General features: G+C 38.2%; 1 protein-coding gene across 1 annotated transcript in view; it reads right to left on the reverse strand.

Annotated features, from left to right (window-relative positions):
- Positions 1 to 372: 372 nt before the first annotated feature.
- Positions 373 to 21,277, reverse strand: part of PLPPR4 (phospholipid phosphatase related 4) — a gene marked incomplete at both ends in the record, with an annotated part of 30,333 nt that continues 9,428 nt past the window's right edge. The window contains 6 exons of the mRNA XM_082053636.1: positions 373 to 1,710; positions 3,780 to 3,953; positions 5,244 to 5,301; positions 10,057 to 10,252; positions 11,940 to 12,069; positions 16,417 to 16,602. Coding sequence (XP_081909762.1) covers positions 373 to 1,710; positions 3,780 to 3,953; positions 5,244 to 5,301; positions 10,057 to 10,252; positions 11,940 to 12,069; positions 16,417 to 16,602 — 2,082 coding nt within the window. The remainder of the gene's footprint in view (positions 1,711 to 3,779; positions 3,954 to 5,243; positions 5,302 to 10,056; positions 10,253 to 11,939; positions 12,070 to 16,416; positions 16,603 to 21,277) is intronic.

The following is a 21,277-nucleotide window of genomic DNA, read 5'->3' on the forward strand; positions in this document are numbered from 1 at the left end:
TTTGCTGTGAAAAATTCAGTCGATTCTGGACACAAATATAAATAAAATAAAAAGTTGGCACATTCAGGAAATAAAGTGTCTTTGTTCAAGACCATTGTTTTGATTGACATCATCACCCTCAGATAAATGTTTTGAGTCTGAAGAAACAAGTTGCATTTCACATTAGTTAGGTTCTGGCGTTGTGCTTTTCCCCCCACCACATGCTTTCCACAGGCTCATGCACATTGCACATCAGCAGTGTTCAACAACAGCTGGGCTGCTGGTCAATAATTTGGCACATCAAAGATAAATATCAGCTCAAAAGAAAGGAGCAGAACCTGTGTCAAGACCTGTTTACTTTGTGGTGGTACGGACCAGCTGATATGTCTCCTGTCATTCCTTGTATGCTCGTGTGGGGGATGTGCCCTTATAGAAGATGTTTCTGGTGTTCTCTGGACTGCTCCCTCTCTCAGGGATTAAAATGATGTTACCTTTTCTTCGAAGTGTTGAGTCCCGGCTGGAAGAAATGGACAGAGTCTCTGAGCCAATCTCACTTCCCTCCACTGGTGTGACTCTTATTGTAGTGATTCCATGATGGTGATGCTCACTGTTATCTATGTTGCTCCTTTTCCTGTCACCTGACCCATAAGTGTCTTTTAAGGAGTCACAGCTTTCGGAGTCTCTGTTGAGATCATTTAGCTCATATGTCTGACGTAGGGTGACTTTTTCAGGACCTTTCCATTTCCATGACCCACTTCCTTCACCTTCTGATGGCATCTGAATTACAGGTCTGTTATTTTCTGGATGGGCCTCAACTCTGACAATGCTGCTTGGCTCATGATCTGTCAAGGTTTTATATCTGATGGCTCCTGTGCAGGTGACTGTGCTTCCCTCTGAACCTTTTGGACTGCCCTGAAGCACTCCTTGCTGCTTAGACATAGCTATTACTTGCATGATTCTTGGCTGGCTGTTGCTTCTACATGCAACACTCTTCTCAGCAGCTTTCAGCCATTTAGCTCTAGCTGAACTACTTTTAGGTGATGTGTTCACGTTCTCTTGAGTCTCTTCAGGAATATGCACCAGCTGGGATGAGCCAGGACGTGACTGAATAGAGACCCTTGGCCCACCAGAAAGGCCTGAGTTGTTACAGCCTGGTACACTGCCAGGTTGAATTTTCAGGTATTGGCCTGTTGGGCCATGATGATCTCCGTTTACACCCACTCTGGAGGGTTCTGAGCTTGACCTCATTTCAATAGCCCTTGGTGGTGACTGGCCAGATTCAGTCTCTATTACTTGCAGTGACAACTTTCGACTTTCATTCTTGTTCTTCCACTGAGAAAGCAGCTGTTTGGAACGGGCAGAATCCATTGATGCGTGTATTGTTGCATTTCGTCTTGCTGGATCTTCTAAGGATGGTGTGTTGACTCTTGGCAAAGTGTTGCTGAAAGTAACCATATTTTCCTTTCCCATTGGGCTTCGTGGCGTTATTATTTCTACATCAGCATTTGCCCTCTTGATATTAGTCAGAGACCCTGAATCTCTGTGATTTCTATTCAGGATACTGTCTGCACGATGAGAGACAATGCCATCGCTGCTGCTACCATTTTTACCTGGCAGGATTCTGTTGGCATCTTGACTGAGATCTGTCAAAGACCTTAGAGGTTCTCTGTGAAAATTTGGGTGAAACACGTTCTCGTCACTTGGTAAGAAGTTTCCCACAGCATACAGGCCCTGATATTTGAACAGAAGCATCAACAATCAGTTATGAAAACAAGCGACATAAAATGTCTGTATTTTAATTATATTATTCTGCTTTTAAATACATATTGAGAGATACAATTAGTCCAGTTTAACTGACATGGGTATGCTCACTTTCCTCACCAGCATATCCTTATTCCAAATTCTGTCCTAAATCTGGTGCATTTAGGTATGTATGAAATAGTCTCAGTAGGATAACTAGGGCATGTAGTTCATGGCAATAAATAGTTGAGGAAAATATTTAGCTTCCTTCAGGTTTGTTTTGGGTTTTTGTTGTTGTTTTTTGTTTGTTTGTTTGTTTTTGGTTTTGTTTTTTTCCATTTTATAAAGCAACAGATACAGCTGAAGAGCATTGCGTTACGAAAATAACAAAATTCATGCTTGCAGTCTTCTGGGCAGAGCTATGTTACAGCTACACTACTGTCTGCTCTGATTTACTGCATCTTGTTACAGCTTCAGTTGTTCTCTGCTCTGTGATTCTGCCTTTTCTACTGCATAATAACTGTGTAATACAACATCTACATGGTAGAACAATTTATCAACTTTAAATCAATTGCTTTCCAAGCTTCACAGAACTATAACAAGATTCAGTTACACAACACTTTCTTGTTCAGCAGACTCTCTGTAAAATGCTGTCATTTTAAAAAGACTCCACTGACTGATAATATTCCTTGGAAGGGTCAAATGCCTGACTCAGTCACTTGGGTTACTTGTTCTTTACTCTCCTTTCAGAGTTATCTGTAGTTTTACATTATTTCCCCTGCCCTTCCTCTTATTGGTGTGTAGTTTTCAGGGCAGATTTACCAATTACTGGGTATTCAGGACAATGTACTCTCTGATGTAGGTTGTCATGCAACCGTATATGGAGAAGACCTAACAAAGAGCATACTTATTTGTGGCTTTCAAACATGGGAACACCAGCTCCATTTATGAGAGCCTGCAACAGCTTAATCATTTGAAATAATATTCTTAACAGAGTGCCTTTCAGCTCACAGTGCAATCACAGAAACTGACTTCAGTAGGTCATGGGGTTTCTATTATCCACCCTGGTTGCTGTTCCTTCTGCCACTGTGAAAGCTATTTTTTCCCCGGTCACCTTTGCAGACCACCTGCATGTACCTTAGATTATCTTACCACAGAAAATAGGGGATAGGATATGTACTTATTTTAGTAAGAGACTAAAATTCATCATTGATTTCTTGGGGGTCAAAACACATCCCACTGCTGTTAAGATTCGTCTGTTCACCTGATCTCACTAGAGCAAAAATGTTATCAGTAGAAGTTCCCAATGGCTCACAGGCACCTGGGCTGACACTGTGCTGGACAGCTGGGGCAGCAACAGTCCGGGTGGAGACATACGGAGACCCGCAAGCAAAAGGAAACACTTGATGATCCTTCCTACTGACAGATACAAAAAGGCCTACCCTACATACTCCCTTACAGGACCCTTCCAAGGTGCTTCATCTATTTCAACCCAGTACAGAGGAAAAGCATAGCAATAACCTGGCTTGAGCATCCTATTTCCCTTGCAAAATTTCCCCAGGAGCTCCAGAGAATCACAAGGGTGCAATATTGTCTTTGATTTCTTGCTGGTTCAGCAATTTACTCAGTTGAGTTGCTGCTTATTAATTCAGCCATCTTTCTTTTTTTTTTTTTTTTAATCATAAAGCTAATGTTGGCAATATAAACTCAGGCTGGCAAGAAACACCAATTAATCCAATATTTTTCTTGCATGATGTTTTTTAGTGTGGGGTAGAAAGATTAGTATCTTTAAGTATTTAATGAAGCACATAATGTTAGAGCTGTTTTTGTATACAGTGCCAGATGATTGTATACCGCTATGAGCACTGTTATGGAACTTTAAATTCAAACACATATTTGCTTTTTCTTGTTTATTTTTAAAGCAATTACCCCTAACATTATCAACATATTTTGACTATATTTTTAATTATGGCATGTGACCATGATGAAAGGTTTTCATAAAAAATACCCGTATTCTTATTACAGCCTCTAAAACTTAACTACATGAATATTATATTTACCAAATAGAGAGCAATTCCTCCTCCTATGAGAAAGCCACAGTAAACGTCAACTGGATGATTCTTATACTGGGTGATACGAGTCAGACCACATATAATTCCACAGATGATAAAAGCAAAGACCAAGAGTGGTTTCAGAAGTTTTGAGGAGTCTGTTAACGTAGAATTGAAGTACATCTTGAAAAAAGAAAGAAATGAAGAAACTTAGATTTACCTAAGAGGATACAAATTTATCTTGCTCAATGTTTCTTTCACATACAGATCACTGTTACACAGTAATATTGCAAATAATCAGTTTAATTTTATTTCACAGCTCTGTTAAAATTTGCTCACTTACTGTAGGAAGATCTGAAATCACAAGGAATGGATTTCCAAAAACACAGGCAGTGTTGCTTATTGACATCAATAAGGATAAGGATGTTATGCCTAAATACTGTTCACAGTCAGAGCCTAAATATTCTGTAAATGTGACTAAGGAGCCACTGCTTGTGAAGTACAGAAGTCAGATGTCACGCCAGATGAAAGCAATAACCTGTTCTAACAACAACTACCACCAGATGCTTTAGAGAGCCATTGCTCAGCTGGGGGACACGATGTCAAGGAGGTCACAAAAATTAAGTGGAGGTGGTTCATCAGCATTATTCCAAATTTTGGCCTTTCCCTGGGCAGAATAAACACTGGCAAGCTCCCAGTACATGCAGAATTCCATTATCTAACCTGATTAACTGGTTGTTATTGCTGTTTTTTTCCTTTTTATAGCATGAGTGATGGAGTAACTGGTTTGTTTTTTTTTTTTGTTATTGTGTTTTTTGTTACTTTTAAGTTCAAGTAAATGGTCACTTGCACAAACGTTGTAGCCCATACTGAAGAAATGTCATTGGTCAGATGTGGAAAATCAGCTGTGATTGCTGCAGCATATCCTTCAATTCCCTGCTAGTTACTGATGTTTGTTATTCCCTTGCTTTGCAGTGGCACTTTGGAGGCCTCTGGGAGTGAGTGTGCCAGTTCATCCATGCTGCAATTGTATGGAGGTCAAATGAAACTACACCACATAGATGTTTGTTTCTTAATGCCTCAAGTTTAAAGGCAGTGAGTCAAGTGATGACAGCAATCAAGAAAAGGCAGAACACATAAAGGTTAATTTGAATGGTAAGTTAAAATATCACCCTGTAAGACAGATAAGCACTGCATTTTATATGTGAATAATATGAAACATCAAATATACTTTAACATTACACTTTTTGTTGCTTTTAACAAAGGAAGTGAAGCAGTTCAATCTTTTTTTGAATACTTAATAGAGCTGGTTTTATTTTAGCTGTTAGTAGTTTTATTTCACTTTCCAACTGGCAGAATAAAAACTTACATCCATCCAGGATATCCAGGCAACACATCACTTTGCAATATACAGCAAATGACTTTCTAACTTTTTTCTTGTATAAATAAAGATGAACAGAATTGGTTACTCACCGAGATGTACACTGCTGCAAAAGCTGCCAGGGTGGCATGTTGAGAAGGGAATGACTTTCTGCCAAGGAAGGACACTCAAATTATGCTTCTAAGTTTAAATACACGATGCTAGTGTTCACATGAAAAAAACACTGGGTGGTACAGTCACTTTCAGCTTACATTTCCTAAGCAATATTTGATCCATCAGTAACATTTAATTTCTATATTTCTTTTCTATAATCTGAAGAAAGGGCCAATGTTAATGAAATGCCTTTGTTTTGAAGTAAATATTTAGCATATGTACTAAGAGAACAGTGGAAACAAGCTAAAGACTGAATCCTTGACTCAGAGAAATATCTATACATTTATTTCTATAAATAAATTTCCCTAATAAATTTTCACTAAGTACCTAATTACACAACTTATTTAATGCATAAACCTTGATCTTATGATTATTCTTACCGACTTCACTGGGACTCTTTCCAAAGTAAGGACTCACACACTTTGATGATCAGGCCCTAACGTCAGCAACTGAATTAATCATCTTTGTGCCCCTGCTTTGTTGCTCTAATAATTGGGGGAGGACAGGGTGACAGTCTTCTAAGAGAGGGGCAAACCGTATCTTTATTTGCTATGTTTTCAGGTTTGTTTTTTAAATTTCAGCACTTTATCACATGATAGGAATGAACGGAGCACAAGAACATGGAGAGGGCATTTTAAGAGTTATTTGGCCTCTTCTTGAAATGCAGAAGAAGAGGGTAAATTAAAATACAACCAAATTGTATTAGACAGTAGGCAAAATCAGGTATATTCTTGAAACTGTTGAGAGCCTTCTGCTCCCACTGAAAGCCTGGGGACTCGAATGATGTGGACTGGGTCTTGAGTCAGAAACCACATATACGAAAATCAAAAGTGACAGCTTAGCTTCTATTTCTCTGACCAAGAAAAGGAGGTTTTGTCTAAGCAGCAGCTACACAGAACCATCAGATGAGGCCCTTTAACATTTTAATATTATCTTTCTTATAGACCCATTTCAATCCTCTAAAAACAAAAACGATGGGAACATGAGGGGGTTTTACGCAGTAAAGAGAAAAACTTAGCTGAGGGTGGATTCGGTAATACCTGTTCTATGGTGGACATCTAGTTCATAGCTTGCAGAAGCCCTAAAAAACTTCTATAACCTTTGAGCTTCATAAGTGAGTAAGAAGCAGTGAATATGTGTAGTAGTTTGTATCTGTATGTTTATATCCTTTAAATAGCATGGACACGTAATGTGGTGGCTGTCTTTGTGAAGAAGGGTATGATCGTCTTACAGCCACAGCAGCCACTTTGACCTGAGAAAGCTCAGCTTGGCATAAAGACTCAAAAAATCCTTCAGCTTCACAGATGGGTCTTGCCCCCCTAACTGGCTCCATGCACAGCCATTTTCCTAGCAGCACCTGACTTAGGTATTTTAAAATAGCAAAGACTGAAATGTAGTTCTTTGCCTTTAAACAAAGACATTTTCCTGCAAAGCAGCAGAGTCTACTTTCTAAATTTCCTTCCTCTACATTTTGCCTTGTCTGTTCTAAATAATTCATTGGCAATTAAATATGTGCATGTAGTGCAGTGTGAATGCCACACTACTGACCTGAATTTGAGGCCACAGCTCCAGCAGGTTCATGACTCTGGCCAAGATGAATTCAGTATGATTCCTTTTCTGTTTCATAGACCTATTCTTTTTTTCTCTCCCCCCCACCCCCTTCCCCTTCCAATCAAACCTTTCACAAATAGTATCCCTGTGGAACAGGTTCAGGGTTGAGGACAGGAGGATAAAGACATGAAAAAAAAAATGTACATGTTTATAATGGCTAATCAACTCCTTTACCTTGTGCAGGTTTTAGTGGAAGCAAAAATCTACTCACAGTCTCTGTGGAGCTAATGTATAGATTTGATTCTACGAACTTTAGTACCACACAAATCTTAAGCTTAATTTGATGGCATTTTTATAGTATATAAGGTGTGTTACTATGCTACAGTCAATTTTCTCTTTATTCCATTTTCTATTCATATGCTTTCAAGGCAAGCACAGCATGTTACAGACTAAATGCACTCCGTGTACTCTCTAATGGTGACACTGCTTTTGTTCCTCTATTTGTTATCTTTTCATCTAAAATGAAAATAATTCAAGCTAAAAATATGTAGCCTTTTTGTATGACTCTGTATTGAAAAGGTGAACAAAGGTCTCAAAGAAAACATGTCCTGAACTCAGATGACAGTTTATCACTCTAAATGCTCATGCATGAGGATGTGTAGAGGGGGAGCAACGATGAGAAAAAGTCATACTGAGTCAGAGCATCAGAAATGATAGAGGATAGAGAACTCACTGGAGATCTGAATAGAAATGACTGAAAAGGGCCTTTGAAGATAAATAGAGAAAAAGATGAACAAAGAAAACCACTGGATACTTGGGGGATGTTGCAGAAAAGCACTTCCTACAATCAGCTGGACAATTACGTGGTGTTCTCTGTACTTTTCATAGGGGAGTCTAGAGGCAAATTTCTGGAGCTAAAGTTTCTGGGAAGTACAAATAAAAAATGAAAGCCATTAGCAATCTCATAAGAACCAGTCCCTTACAAGCTGAAATTACTAAAGTCAAATTAACCTCCTGGGCTGGAGAAGGTATACCGTAACTTCTATAATAGATGACTGAAGAAAGTATTGAGCCAATAGCAAGTGCTGATTGCTTTGGTAAAGTTGAGACAGGCATAAGGAAAAATGCAATAAAATGGATTTAAGAAGAAACTGAGGGTAGTGCCAGAATATTATAGATCACCAAACGTATCCTCTATGATGGCAATAAATTTGAGATATCAATATATGGTCATCTTCCTACAGAAACATACAAAACCTGATTGATTAGTCTTAATATATTACAACTAATTTCACTGGGTTTTGGAAGTGATGATATTTAAACTTAGGAATGATCAGCATTTTGGGATGGCTACAGGCAGTACATTCAGAGCAGCAGGCATGTTACTTGAGATGATAATGAGATGAATGAGATTCAATAATGATGGTTTTGTTTTTTCTGTCTGGCTCGTGAGTAAAGCTACACCCATTTCCCTGGGACACCACAGAGGTGCAGTATGCTGCTAGGAAGCATCAGGCTTCAATGGCAGTATCCCAGTAACAGCAAATGGTCATGGGAAAAAAGACAGTGAGGTTAAGGCTGATATAGTAATTCTGGTTATGCCTTTCAGCAAAAATATTTTCATCAAATTATTTGGGCCAAATAGAGCTACAGTTATTCATTTCAGCACCAGATCATGCCCACATATAATTGAAAAGATATGGCAAATTGATCTATGCTAACTGAGACATATTTAAGACCAGATAAATCAAATAACTGAGGTACTTTAAACATCAGTGAAATTGGTTTGTCCCAGTGAAAGGAAACAGACTGAGATTTGCTGGAAGATACTTACAAAGTAAATGATTGCATGATTTCCATGTATGTTGACTATTGAAATAAATGGAAAAGCAAACAAACTGGGGGAGAGGTACATTAATATATAGACAGAACATTTTAGTAACACTGATGTGAAAAAATGTAATGCCACGAGGCATAAAGTTAAAACAGAAGCTAGCATCTGCAGCTGCACACAGAACAAGAAAGGAGTGCAAAGCTTTAGTGAAGTGGATGTGACAGAAGTAACACAGCTTTATGTCTGCTAATCAGGTACACAGAGAAATTATGCAGCTCAGTCAAAGACAGAAATTGTAGTTATTTCAAGTATTCTGTAGTTTTGCTGTAACTTTTTTTGGAGAGCAGGAGATTTTAAAAAGCACACAAATTTTGAATGACTGCAAAACATTCAAATGTTCAATGATTAACAGGCAAGAAAGGTTAACCTGGTGTGGAAGAGATACAGAAGACGACTACTGTATTCAGTGAAGAGATTCATGATTTCTTAGTAGTGTAGTGCATATATTTAGGACACTTCATCCTAATGAAGTTCTTGAACTAACAAGTAGCAGATGTATCCCAACACTACAACTTATACCTTCAGATTCCTTGTTTAAATCTATGACCTGCCATCAGTAATTGAATTATCAGTATTTTATCACATTGAGCTTTTAAAAAAATAGGATGTATAGTCTGGATTATAGCTCAAGTTGACTGATATGCTATTATCAACAATATTAATTTCTTTTCTGGCTATCTGAATCTAAAGACTAAATGATTAAGGTAGATAAAGCATCAGTTAGAAATACCATGAAAGAAATGGCATGTGTTTGGGAACACACAGATTTGCACTGTTGTGGTCTTTACTCTAATAAAGGGATTTTTTTCAATGTTGTCAATATAAGAAAACTTAATCCACTAGAGAAATAGGAAACAAATAAACCCCTCCAACAAATCCCAAAACCAAGCCTCACAAAGAAAGACCAGAATGCCGTAACAGTGATATACTCTATAGAGAGGGCTCAGATAAAGTACTTGAGTGTCTTCTTCCTCTGCCTGTTATGGAGGACTTACCCAGATCCCCCTGGGAAAAGCAGTAGAAGCTATACATATTAATAATTATATAGGAAATTGTATCATTTGAAAGAGGGAAAATAACTAGCTACTAATGACTCTGCTTCAGAATCTGACAGTCCACAGCCCACTGTTGGCCTAATGTCTTTATACAGAAAACTGAACATCACTAAAAAGATGCTTTTGCTCACACCTTTGTTATAAAATATTGACAAAACTCATTCAGACTTTAAGTAGAAAAAAAAATCTGAAACTGGGACAGAAAATTAAAAAATGAATACTTAAATGTACACAATGAAGGATGGAACCAACCTTCCAGCATTGATGATATTGAGATCAGCTCCTGAGCAAATATCTTCCACAACATATGAATTCTCTGAGCAGGATACATTTAAGGATGTATAGTTAGGCTTGCAAACAGTCAGGAAATATGGTGCCTGATATCCTGTTGATAGCTGTATAATATCAGTAACAAGAGCAGTGGAACAAAGACCAAACACATGAACACCTAGGAAAGAAATCATTAGAGCTTGTTAACTTTATTATATGCATAAATCAGATTAATTCACTGTGAAAAAATGGAATTCTGGTGGCTTATGTCATTGGACTTGGAAGAATTTAACTGAAGAATAAGATGCATTTTTTTATGAAAGCTTATTGCAAATTTGAATTCTTTAATGTAAGAAATTATTTATGCTTGTTTTCCTCCTGTTGATACATTTCATTTTGATGGCATGATGACCTCCATCATCTTTTCATAAAAGTGAACTACACTGGAGCTCTTTCAGTTTGGGAAGCAGTTTTCTGAACTGACTAAAGGAGAGCCATCTATTGGAACTGAGCACATGTACTCAACCAGTCCTTGGACTTGCCCACTGGGATACAGGCTTTTGAAAACATGGACGGCTGTCCGTTAGATCCCTGCTCTGAGGACCTGTTCTCTTTTTTCCACCAGGGACTCATCAGCTGGCAATAACTCTGGCTGTCTTTACACCTCTGATATTTCTTGAGTACCAAGTCCTTGCCACAAGTCCAAATATTTAAGTCTTTCTGGTAAGTGATCAATGTTTCTATCTGGTTAATAACGTCAAATTCACAAGGCAGTTGAAGTAAATGCAATTGTTTTACTGAGCATTTTCAACTGGTTTTCCCCTAAAGATTTACCTCTAATTCTCCACTCATATTCATATGCATTTATTTTTAATATTAAAATTGAAGAATGCTAAAGTCATTAAAATAGGAAAGAAACTGCAAGTTCAGAGCATGAATCAAGAATGGAATTCATGCATCTTTGAGCTTGTGTTTTTTGGTGATGGAATGGGATGTCATACAGAAGTGGAAACCACGGGGTGTCTTTACAGTCCTCCTTGCTGATGTTGTAACCTGCCATCCCCTTGGCTTTACTCCTCACTGCTGCCCTTAAGAGTCACAGACTGTATAATCTCTCCTGTCATTGCCTCCCTGCTTGCCGCACTAAGAAACCTAGTGAATAGTCCTCCCATCAGGTTTTCAGTCCACTGTCCTGCAGGTTGTCTTTGCCTAGGCTGTCCTTTCTAATGACAGATTTCTGGAACAGAGAAAGCCTTTCCTCTAGCCACTCTTTGGCAGAGGAAATTAACTGTAAGAAAAGGAACAAAGTCCTGCTGCCTTTTCAAGTTCCATTTTCATAAATGAAAATTAAAACAAAGTAAAACAATTCAACATGTTCCTCTCTATCATTAGGTTGCCAGATTCCAGCCCTTTTTCAAGAGGTAGATAAACACATCCCAGAAAAATAATGTCAAATCTCCTGACAGTTTCTGACAAGTTTTTACTGTCATGCTGAATACTATGTCAGGTGGGTTGAATCCTCATGATACACTGAAGACAGGCAGGGGAAACTATGCACTGAAACCACTGCAAGGAAGCCAGCTCAAGGTGGGCAGAGAAGGAAAAGCAAATTATTCCTTTAGAAACACTGACAATAGTACAGGAGAGGAGAAGGAAAATGGATAGTGTAGATGCTGCATTACTGAGTATGGGACTGCTCTGTCGCTCTGTTTGACAGTTCCTTCCAGCATTTTCTGGCAGAAAAAGATCTATGCCAGGGGCAGCCCTGCCCTGTTCTGAAAGGCTGTTTCAGAGAAGGAAACCTGCATGGTGAGAACTGAATGTATATGGAAAGCTTTTCTTTGTGACTCATGTTGAAAACCCACCAACAAATCTGACAGCTCTTCTAAGAAATGAATTGAAGTTGCATCCTCCTGCATTAATATTGGCCTCTGTTCCAATCCCATTTCTTCTTTTGGACAGGCAACAGTAGAGAATTCCTTCTCCTATCATTATCTGCAATGACAAAGGAGCCATTAAATTAAAGGCAGCAGTTACTCAGAAGACACTGATTGAATTTAAAGGGCATAGTTATAATGCCAAAACCAATGTCATCCACTGACGTGTACTCGCCTTTAAAAGATTTGTATCAATACGTAAATATTCAGTAATGCCCACTTAGCCTGAATGAGGGCAGGCAAGAAGACGGCACTGAAATTAAGTGAAACTGGCATAAAGTTGGAAGGAGACCTTTTTTCGTGTGTGTATACAGTGCTCAGTGGAATCCGCGTCTTGATCCACAGCTGAAATGTGATGCTTCTTCAACAAAAAAATAGTAATTAGAAAAATCTCACTTCTCAAATAATCTAGAGCCAACACAATATCTTTGTGCTCCTGAGGTAGTTTTAGCACTCTGTCTTGGCCTCAAGCCTAGCAATCCCTAGCAGCTTCTAATTATATGGCAGCCTGCTCTTCAGTAATTGTTTAATTTGGCTTGGGTTTTAACCAGATTAACAGCAGCAGGAAAAGTTCTTTCTGTCCTTGTGGTCCCTCTGACCACACCAAGCAAAATGGATTATGACTGAAGCCCTAGACAAGAGTTTAGAATACAAACAAAGAGGTTAGATTGTTTTCCCTGTTAAAGAGTACAACAACTTGGAAATCTGTACAGGGCTTGTACAGAGTTCAGAATAAGGATTGGGCTGAAATATTGAAATTACTGAGGCAGTTCTCAGCACTAAGAGGAGATTCAACTTGTCTATCCACAGATGCATTGAAAACTAATATGTGCAATGCACAAAGCTTACAATACATTGAGGGCTCAAGCATCTGAATTATGCTGAATCTGCTCTAATTACTAGTGAAATTTGTGCATGCTCAGACCCTTCACCCTGGGAGAAGGGAGAAACAATGGACAAGCTTAGTCTAACTCTTTTTAGCTAAAGATTTAATAATTTGGTTTCCTTTCTTTGCCAGAAAAAAATGAAGTACTGAAGTCTCATTACATGGAAAAGCTAGTGGTAAGGGTTATTTAAGGAATTTTAATTAGATGAGAACTGTGGTCACTATTATCTGTCTTCATTTGATTAATTTAGAGCTAAAACTTTTCCCAGAGAAATCTGAAGTATTTCAAACATAAAATACAGAGAAACTCTAATAGTTTTTCAGTAAGCTCTAAGGAATGTCTGGCACAGGGAGAACCACCAGAGACATGGATTAGCTTGTATGATACAAGAAAAAATAGGGAAACAGCAAGGCTTATGTCAAGGAAAATTCAGAAGCTTGTATTTCCAAGGAAATAAGCTCCAGCAGTAGAGGAGGCAGAAGGACTGAAACTGCCAGCAGTGGATTTCTCTCCTTGCAAATTGACTTCCCACATCAATGTGGTCTAATTTCCTGGTGACCTCTGTTAGAAAGCACATTGGTGTTAACTTTAGGTTTTTGGTCAGTGGCTGGTAAGAGTTTGAACCTACACTGATATAATTAAATAACTGGTCCTAACATTTTTGATTGAGCAACTAGAGAGAAAATATGTCAGAGGATCAGATTCAGAGTTCTTTGAAGTAAATGGAAATGGTGTTGCAATTCAGGTACATCTATATCCCAGACAAAAAATATCCATGTTGGCAATTTTGTACAAGTCCAGTTGTTCCACACTGAAGTTTCCTGTCCTTTATGAATACATGTAGAAAATTTCATCTATGCCATAAGACATCTGTCAATAATACAGGTAGTAATTTTCTGTAGCACTTCAGGGATGTGGAAGAGACCTTGTTAAAAGCAGTTGCTGGTCACTAATATTGAGCAAAAAAACCCCTACCCAAATGAAAAAAACAACCCATAAAACCCCAAATCCACACAGGTCCTCCTGCAATAATGGCTTGGCAAAATAAATTACAAAATGCTAAATATGTTGTAAAAAAAAAAATCCTATAAGGTGAATAGATATAGTATGTTCTCCAGTCTTGGGAAAAAATGAGTATATCAACAAAAATAATTTAGGAAAACATTAAGTCTTATTCTAATATTTATACAAGACTTTAAGCAGGGATAGAGACTGCAATTAGCTTGTCTTCTGCCCCCTGCTTTTTCATTTTTTTTTTCTTATTTACACTCTTTGGTAATATTTAAAATGTGGCTTAATTGCACATGTATTTTATTGAGTCTTGATGAACTTCTGCCTCATACTGCAGTAAGTACCTGAACTGCAGACAGAGGTTACCATATGCCGTGTTACTGGAGATCCTCAGTTCCTCACATAGCTCATGCTTGCTTTTCTATATTTTACAGGCTCTATAAAGTGTGTAATTCTTTGAAGTGTTAATGAAAACTAAATTATATAATTTAAACTCTTCAATGGCATAATTGTAATCTTTTTGTATTGAGTTTCATTGGCCTGTTTTTCCAAAGAAAATGCAAAGGTTTGGACAAAAATCCCTAGTTTTTTACTGCACAAGTGGTATTGAATAATAAAGAGCTGATGCTCTACACCATCTTCAGTGCCTTTTATTAAAGAAGGTTGTGTATTTGGATCCCATTCTCCAACTATTGGAAGCACCACATTTGTGCTCATGCTTATACAAATGAACTACACCTTCAAAGGCTTGAAGCTTTAAAGCAGTTGTACTTTGAAGCTTCAGCGTTTACTTTCTTTACCAATCTTATGTTTTATAGGCATGCTTAAGTGTGGGTCTGAGTTTCTCACATGGGGTGGTTTTGGTTAATTGTCTGTACTGCTGGTGGGAGACTGATTCAAGCAGGAATAATGTTTTATACTGCAAAATTTCATGCGATGCTGAAATAATTTAGCTGTAACCAAAGCCCTCAGTAAACGCTCTGTAATGAAATGGAGACCTTTCATCTCCAATAAAGGTGTTTGATATTACCTAGGCTTTACATAAACTCTCTGAAGTAAAAATCAGCTTTTACCCCTCTACTGTGGCCCAAGTGACCCTATATAGATTCCTTCTATGGTTGTTTCAGGAAAGACCACTTCGTTGTTCTCAGAAACTGTCTGAATTTAAGAAACCCAGCCACTGCAATACCAACAAGTTTTGGATTTATCACAGTATTTGGTGTTCACTGCAAGCGTCTGCAACAGGAATGCTGAGACTCTTAGCTCCTAGTTCCTAAACTAGTACAATTTTTAGCTTCATGGTTGTGTAAAATCCTTCAAAAATGGTTTCTAAAGCAACCAAAATCAAACATGGTAAGAACAGTTCAGTTTAAAAAAAGACAAATAAAAACCAAACATCCTGGAAAGCAAAGAGAGAACAGCACTTCATGATTTTTATATGAGCATCACATTTTATAGAATTTGTAATTGCAAATTGGCTAGTATTATAAAAGGAATGAACTGGCTGAATTTAAGGGAATTCAGTGGAGCAGGCAGCAGAGATACATTTGCAGCTGGCCTTGGAGAAGTATCGAACTGAGATGTGCCATCATTGCTGTCAGGGGAGAGAAGAGACCCTTTCAGAAGGTTGATTCAGCTTTTCAGGTGTATGGAATCACCCACTCAAGGTGAATTTCTCTTTATTTGCCAAACAGCAGTGGTGTGAGAATAAGGCTCCTATCTCAGCTGCCTAAAATCACACACACTGAATTCCCTCTAGTATTTATATAAAGGTAAAGTCTTTAGATTTCATAGAATCTCAGAATCATTTTGGTTGGAAAAGACCTTTAAGATCATTGAGTCCAACCATTAAACCTAACACTGTCAGGTTCACTGCTAAACCATGTCCCTAGGAACCTCATCTGCATGTCTTTTAAACACCTCTAGGGATAGTGACTCAACAACTTCCCTGGGCAGCCTGTTCCAGTGTTTTACAACCATTTTAGTGAAGAAATTTTTCCTAATATCCAATCTGAACCTCCCCTGGTACAACTTGAGGCCATTTCATCTTGTCCTATCACTTGCTACTTGGGAGGAGACACGAATACCCTCCATGCTACAAACTCCTTTCAGGTAGTTGTAGACAGCAATAAGGTCTCCCCTCAGCCTCCTTTGCTCCAGGCTGAACAGCCCCAGTTCCCTCAGCTGTTCCTGACCAGACTTGCGCTCCAGACCCCTCACCAGCTTCACCGTCCTCCTCTAAACTCTCTCTAGCACTTCAATGTCTTTCTTGTAATGAAGGGCACAAAACTGAACACAGGATAGTGGGAACAGATGAAGTGCTACAGGGAATGTTTTACAGGTGTGTCTCCTTCGGTTATGGAAGAATAGAAGATGAATTTAAAACCCTAGGGTAATTCGTCTGGATGACACTGCAGCCTAAGTGAAAAGAAAGGAGCTATTTTCTTTATGACAACTGAAACTCTGTTAAAAATCTTTAATAAGTGACAGTGGCACCTCAAACTTACCGTAATTGATGGTCCAGCAAAAACCAGACTAAGCAACATCAAGAAGGGAACAGACTCTTGTGTAGGTTCAATGTATGGCATACTCAGACTCTTGTCATAGCAATTAAATCCAGAGTGAACTGGCTTGAAGACATCAGTAAGTTCAAGAAAATAGAGGCTAACAACAGAAGATGCCAATATGGGCAACTAGAAGAGAAGAAAGCAACAAATTACTATTTGGAAATGGATACCATTGCTTTTGCAAAGCTCGTTAAAACACCGAATCCAACCTTCAGCTCACATAATTTAGCCTTTTCATCTATGAATCATTAAAAGACAAACTTTGATTATTTTCTTTTTAAAGGAAGTACCAGGACTGCAGTCTCCCACATGGGGCCTCAGCATTCTGCTGTTTGTCATCACTCTTTTTGGTCCTTTAGCAACTCTCTGTCATGTATATGACAGTGTTTACATCAAAGGCAGCTTGCATTACATTTCAAAGTAAGAGTTAATGAAAAACAGTATCCAGTGCTTCCCTAGAATCTAAATATGTGATAATACAGTGTTCTGCCTTCATACATTCATTTTGCAATTCTACCAAAAAAGCAATTAACTTTGGCAAGACCCAGTCTGTGTAGAGCCATGACGACTATGGTTACAATTCTTTTATCCTCTAGCTATTTAGTGATTTTACCCTTTGCAATTACTTCCAGTAATTTATTAAGAGTGAAGGTGGCCCCTCTGGGGATAAATTCACCCCAGCTTGCCACCAGCTCCTGAAAGTACAGATTCAACTAGGAAACCTCAGTGGACAGAAGTTGTTTAAGAGAAGAAATAGCAAAAAGGGATTCTGAAGCCATTGGTTTAGAAGCGAACAGAGAGGGCAGCCCTGACCCCAGGGGCATTCAGAGGTGACCAGAATCATGTGATTATTCTCCTTACCCTCTTAGTAAATGCTCAGAAATGTTTTTTGTTTGTTATTTCCCAGAGTCCTCACTGAACAAGGCAACATTAGAACAACTGCATGCTCCTCCACTGAGATGCAAGGACTCCTTCCGTGTCACTACTGCAATAAAGGTACCTACAGATAATGTGATGTAAACCACCTATCTGCTTCCTTTGCTTTTTTTTTTTCAAGATGTCTGTCACATTAACTTTTGTTCACTGTTAGCTGCAGCTGAAAAGTAAAAGCTCGCAACTACTAAATAGATTCACTTAGATAAAATAATAAAAATCTTCTGATAAGGCTGTATCACATCTCTTCAGAAAAAAATACCCTCACCTTTTACATGAAGCAACTCACGTTATGAAAAATATATAATTTCAGGCATACTTAGATTCTATTGTTCTTGTAGTGTTCAGTACACATTCACAAAAATAATTGATTGATTAAAATCAATATCATTCATCCCATTCTACAATGGAATAAAAAAAGCAGAGGTAAAACTGGATAAATAGGCATACTGGAAAAAATGATGAATAAAACCTGCTATATATGGCAGAGGGACAATGGTTTCCTGTATTAACCCATCATCTTCAGGTTTTTAAATGTTGGGCTTTTAAAATCCAGACCTTTTGATGCATAAAATCTAATTGTGGGTGTTTAAAGGAGAGTTCTAGCTGAGTTTCACTGAAACATTTTTTAAGGTGACTTAGTTTTTGTTTGCAAAGAACAGCTTATCTTTGATGGGAAGGGTGTATTTGAAGAGCGTGAGTTGTATCTTCAAAGTGTTCTCAGCAAAATCTGCAGGAGGTGTAGAATGGGATAACTTTGGCTGTCTGGGTATCTGTGTTCAAATTGATCACATTGTAATGTCACCTAGTACAGAGGCTGTGATTGTGCAGAAAGGGAAGGAATAGGTACTGGCATCCCTAAGTGCTATGAGCACTACAAAAATAACACAAGGCATCTAGTAAGTTTACTTCAGTAAGTGTGTATGTATATAACCCGAAGATACATGTACATTTGCACTCACGTACTATATTACACATACATATTATGTATAGCATATAACATACACAGTATGTAATACATATCATGTGAATACATAATATATAACCATAATATAATCTGTCATATAATATGTATGGAATAATTATATACCATCTAACTGCATCCAGTTCTTTAGGCGGCTGCATGATCTAATGCTACTTCTCACTTCTGTCCAGATGCAGTCCCCCATTGACTAGAATGCAAGCAGCACGATTAGCCAACATGGGCTAGACTGTTTCTAGTCACTCTAGGGATGTGCAGGGATGAAAGAAGCCTTTGGTCTTCATACTTTGGGAATAATTAAGATTGTTGTGGGACTGGGTGCCCTCCTCTCCACACCTGCCTGCACAGGGACTGCGGAGCTGTTGGGGGTAAGAGGGCTCCTGACCAGAAGGCTGGCAAAGTGCACGCTGCCCTGGTGTGTGGGGAGCTTGCACCAAGACTCTGCTGCTCTTCCTGGGACACTGAAATTCTGCACAGCATTTGAACTCTCACATATTGCAACTTCACTTCTGCACAGCATTTAACTCTTGAAATATCTGCAATGTCTTTTATTATTAACTATTTGAAAATCACACCTAATGACTTAGCCAGGGTCCAGATCCCACAGGGCGAAACATAACAGGACACAAACGTATTCCAATGAGCTAAATGGACAAAATAGGCAAAGTGCCTATTGCGCTTCTTTTCAGAAATTATGCCCGTTTATGTAGATGTCCCCAGAGGTTCATTTCCTAGGATGGAAACACAGAGTAGGCAGATCTTGCACTCTGAGTTTCATCTTCATTATGTATTTTTCCATTTCTCTCATGTCAAGAAAAGGAAAGCCTCTCCTTGAACAACAGGCTCTGCATTACCAGCAAGTCTGCCTCTCCATTGATTGTGGTATTCTTAGGCAGGCAACTGCTTTAAATGGCAGTACTGAACTATCAAATATAGGTAATATACAAGGTGATATTTTATTATGAGACAATAAATAACATAGGTGGATAACTTTTATTTTTTTAAACTACTGTATGCAAGCTGTAATTTTATTGTTAATTACGAAGTCAAGGAATGGTAAGAATTGCAAAGTCTTATGACTTTGCTACAGGACTCCCATATTATTTCTGTCTGTAATTAGCCATTCTACTAAAAGAAAAGAAATAATTCTAAAGGATTATGAATCTCCAATGTAACTGCTTACAATACTAATGAATAGGTTTATAGTCAGTTTGCTATATACAGTATGTTGGATCCCACAGGACATTTTTCTTCCTATCTTTTTAAAAATACAAATATAAAATCTGTCTTTAAAAAAAAAAAAAAAGCAAACACTTCTAAAATCTTCTAAATAGTGTATCTGGCTATTTAATATATGAATATTTATGGAGTGTTCTGCTTAAGGCAGCAGTCATTCTGTAATTATAGACTTCAGCTCCCAACACCTTGAAAATGTCAAATATAATTAGGTAGTAGAATGTGTATTGTTTTAATTACAAAATGGAATAGGAATTTTCCTCTTCCTAATTAGAATAATAAAACCCCCAACCTCAGTTCCCATATCTTGACTAGTAAGTCTTCATACTCTTACTTCCTTGGTTGGGTAGTGGAGAAAGATCCCTGATAAGTTTGTAATTTAGACCTGTAAATGTAGAGTTTGACCCAAGTAACCAACTCTAGCTTAGAATCTTTAAAGTCAGGACAATAATCAGCATAGCTGCTGAAAAGGCTTGATTTGGGGTTTATTTATAAAAAAACAAATGAACAAACAAACACTGTTATTTACTTAAACTGTAAGTTCCAAACATTTTTAAAGCCATAGAACTTAGCTATTAATAATAATTAATGTTATTAATATTTTAAAAGATTTTTCTGTATTGAGCTAGGTGTTGTCCAAGCATGAGAAAAAATGATCTCTCTTCCCAAGAGCTCAACAAGGATGTAAAGAGCTAGAGATCTTGTAAGGAGGAAAATAATTGTTGAAAACCTCCAGTTTGTTAAGTAGCATGGGACAAACCAAAATAGCATTCGGTAGTACAATAACTTCTCTGAACTGATGGGATATGTAATAAATCTTCCTTCTGGTCAAGATCCACAAGACATATGTCACATACTGGAAAGAACTCAAAAGAATAGATGGCTGTGAGAGGAGTTCCGAGGTGGGAGATAACGGTTCTTCAGACTGCCCATCACTCTTCTGTAGGATATGCTGTGATTGCTCCTGGGGCTGTTTTGGGGTGCTCCTGGTTTACTTGTGAGGCTTAAGATTACCCAGGACCCACAGTGCCAGCACAATTTGTCACTGGTCATATGATACAGCCTATGCATGGAAGCCGTGCTGGTCCTGGCCCAAAGTCCAGTCTTTCACCCACCAGTATCCACAAGTCCTTCTCCACAGGGCTTCTCTCAGTCTCTTCATCCCCTAGCCTGTATTGATACCAGGGGTTCCCCCAACCCAGGTGCTTTGTCTCTACTTGTCTAGCTGTGCCTGGAGCTTTGTTTTCATTTGGTTTAACTGTAACAGCAGTTTTTCTAATGACCTTAGATACCAGGCTATGCCTAATTTGTTTTACTTTCATCTACCTCTGTATGATAAAAGTCTGCATGATTTTTAGATCCATATGTAGTAGCAACAAGTAGTTACTCCGTATTAAATGGGCTACTTATGACTCTAGTGTAGTGCATCCCAAATAATTTGCAAGGAGCAGTATGATGTTGATGGTGATTCTTCCTCACTCTAGGAACCACTTTGGTGCTAATACACTTTTACACTTGCTCTTTCTCTTTTAGTCTGTCTTTTCACATTACCTCCCAATTTACTATACTCAGCATGGTTTACATATGTTGGATGCTTGTTCTTTGTACTGTTTGTTACCCCTAAAATCAGTTTTGCCAGCTGCAGTTCTG

This window comes from Streptopelia decaocto, assembly GCF_964273445.1.
Source record: "Streptopelia decaocto genome assembly, chromosome: 5".
NCBI lineage: Eukaryota > Metazoa > Chordata > Aves > Columbiformes > Columbidae > Streptopelia > Streptopelia decaocto.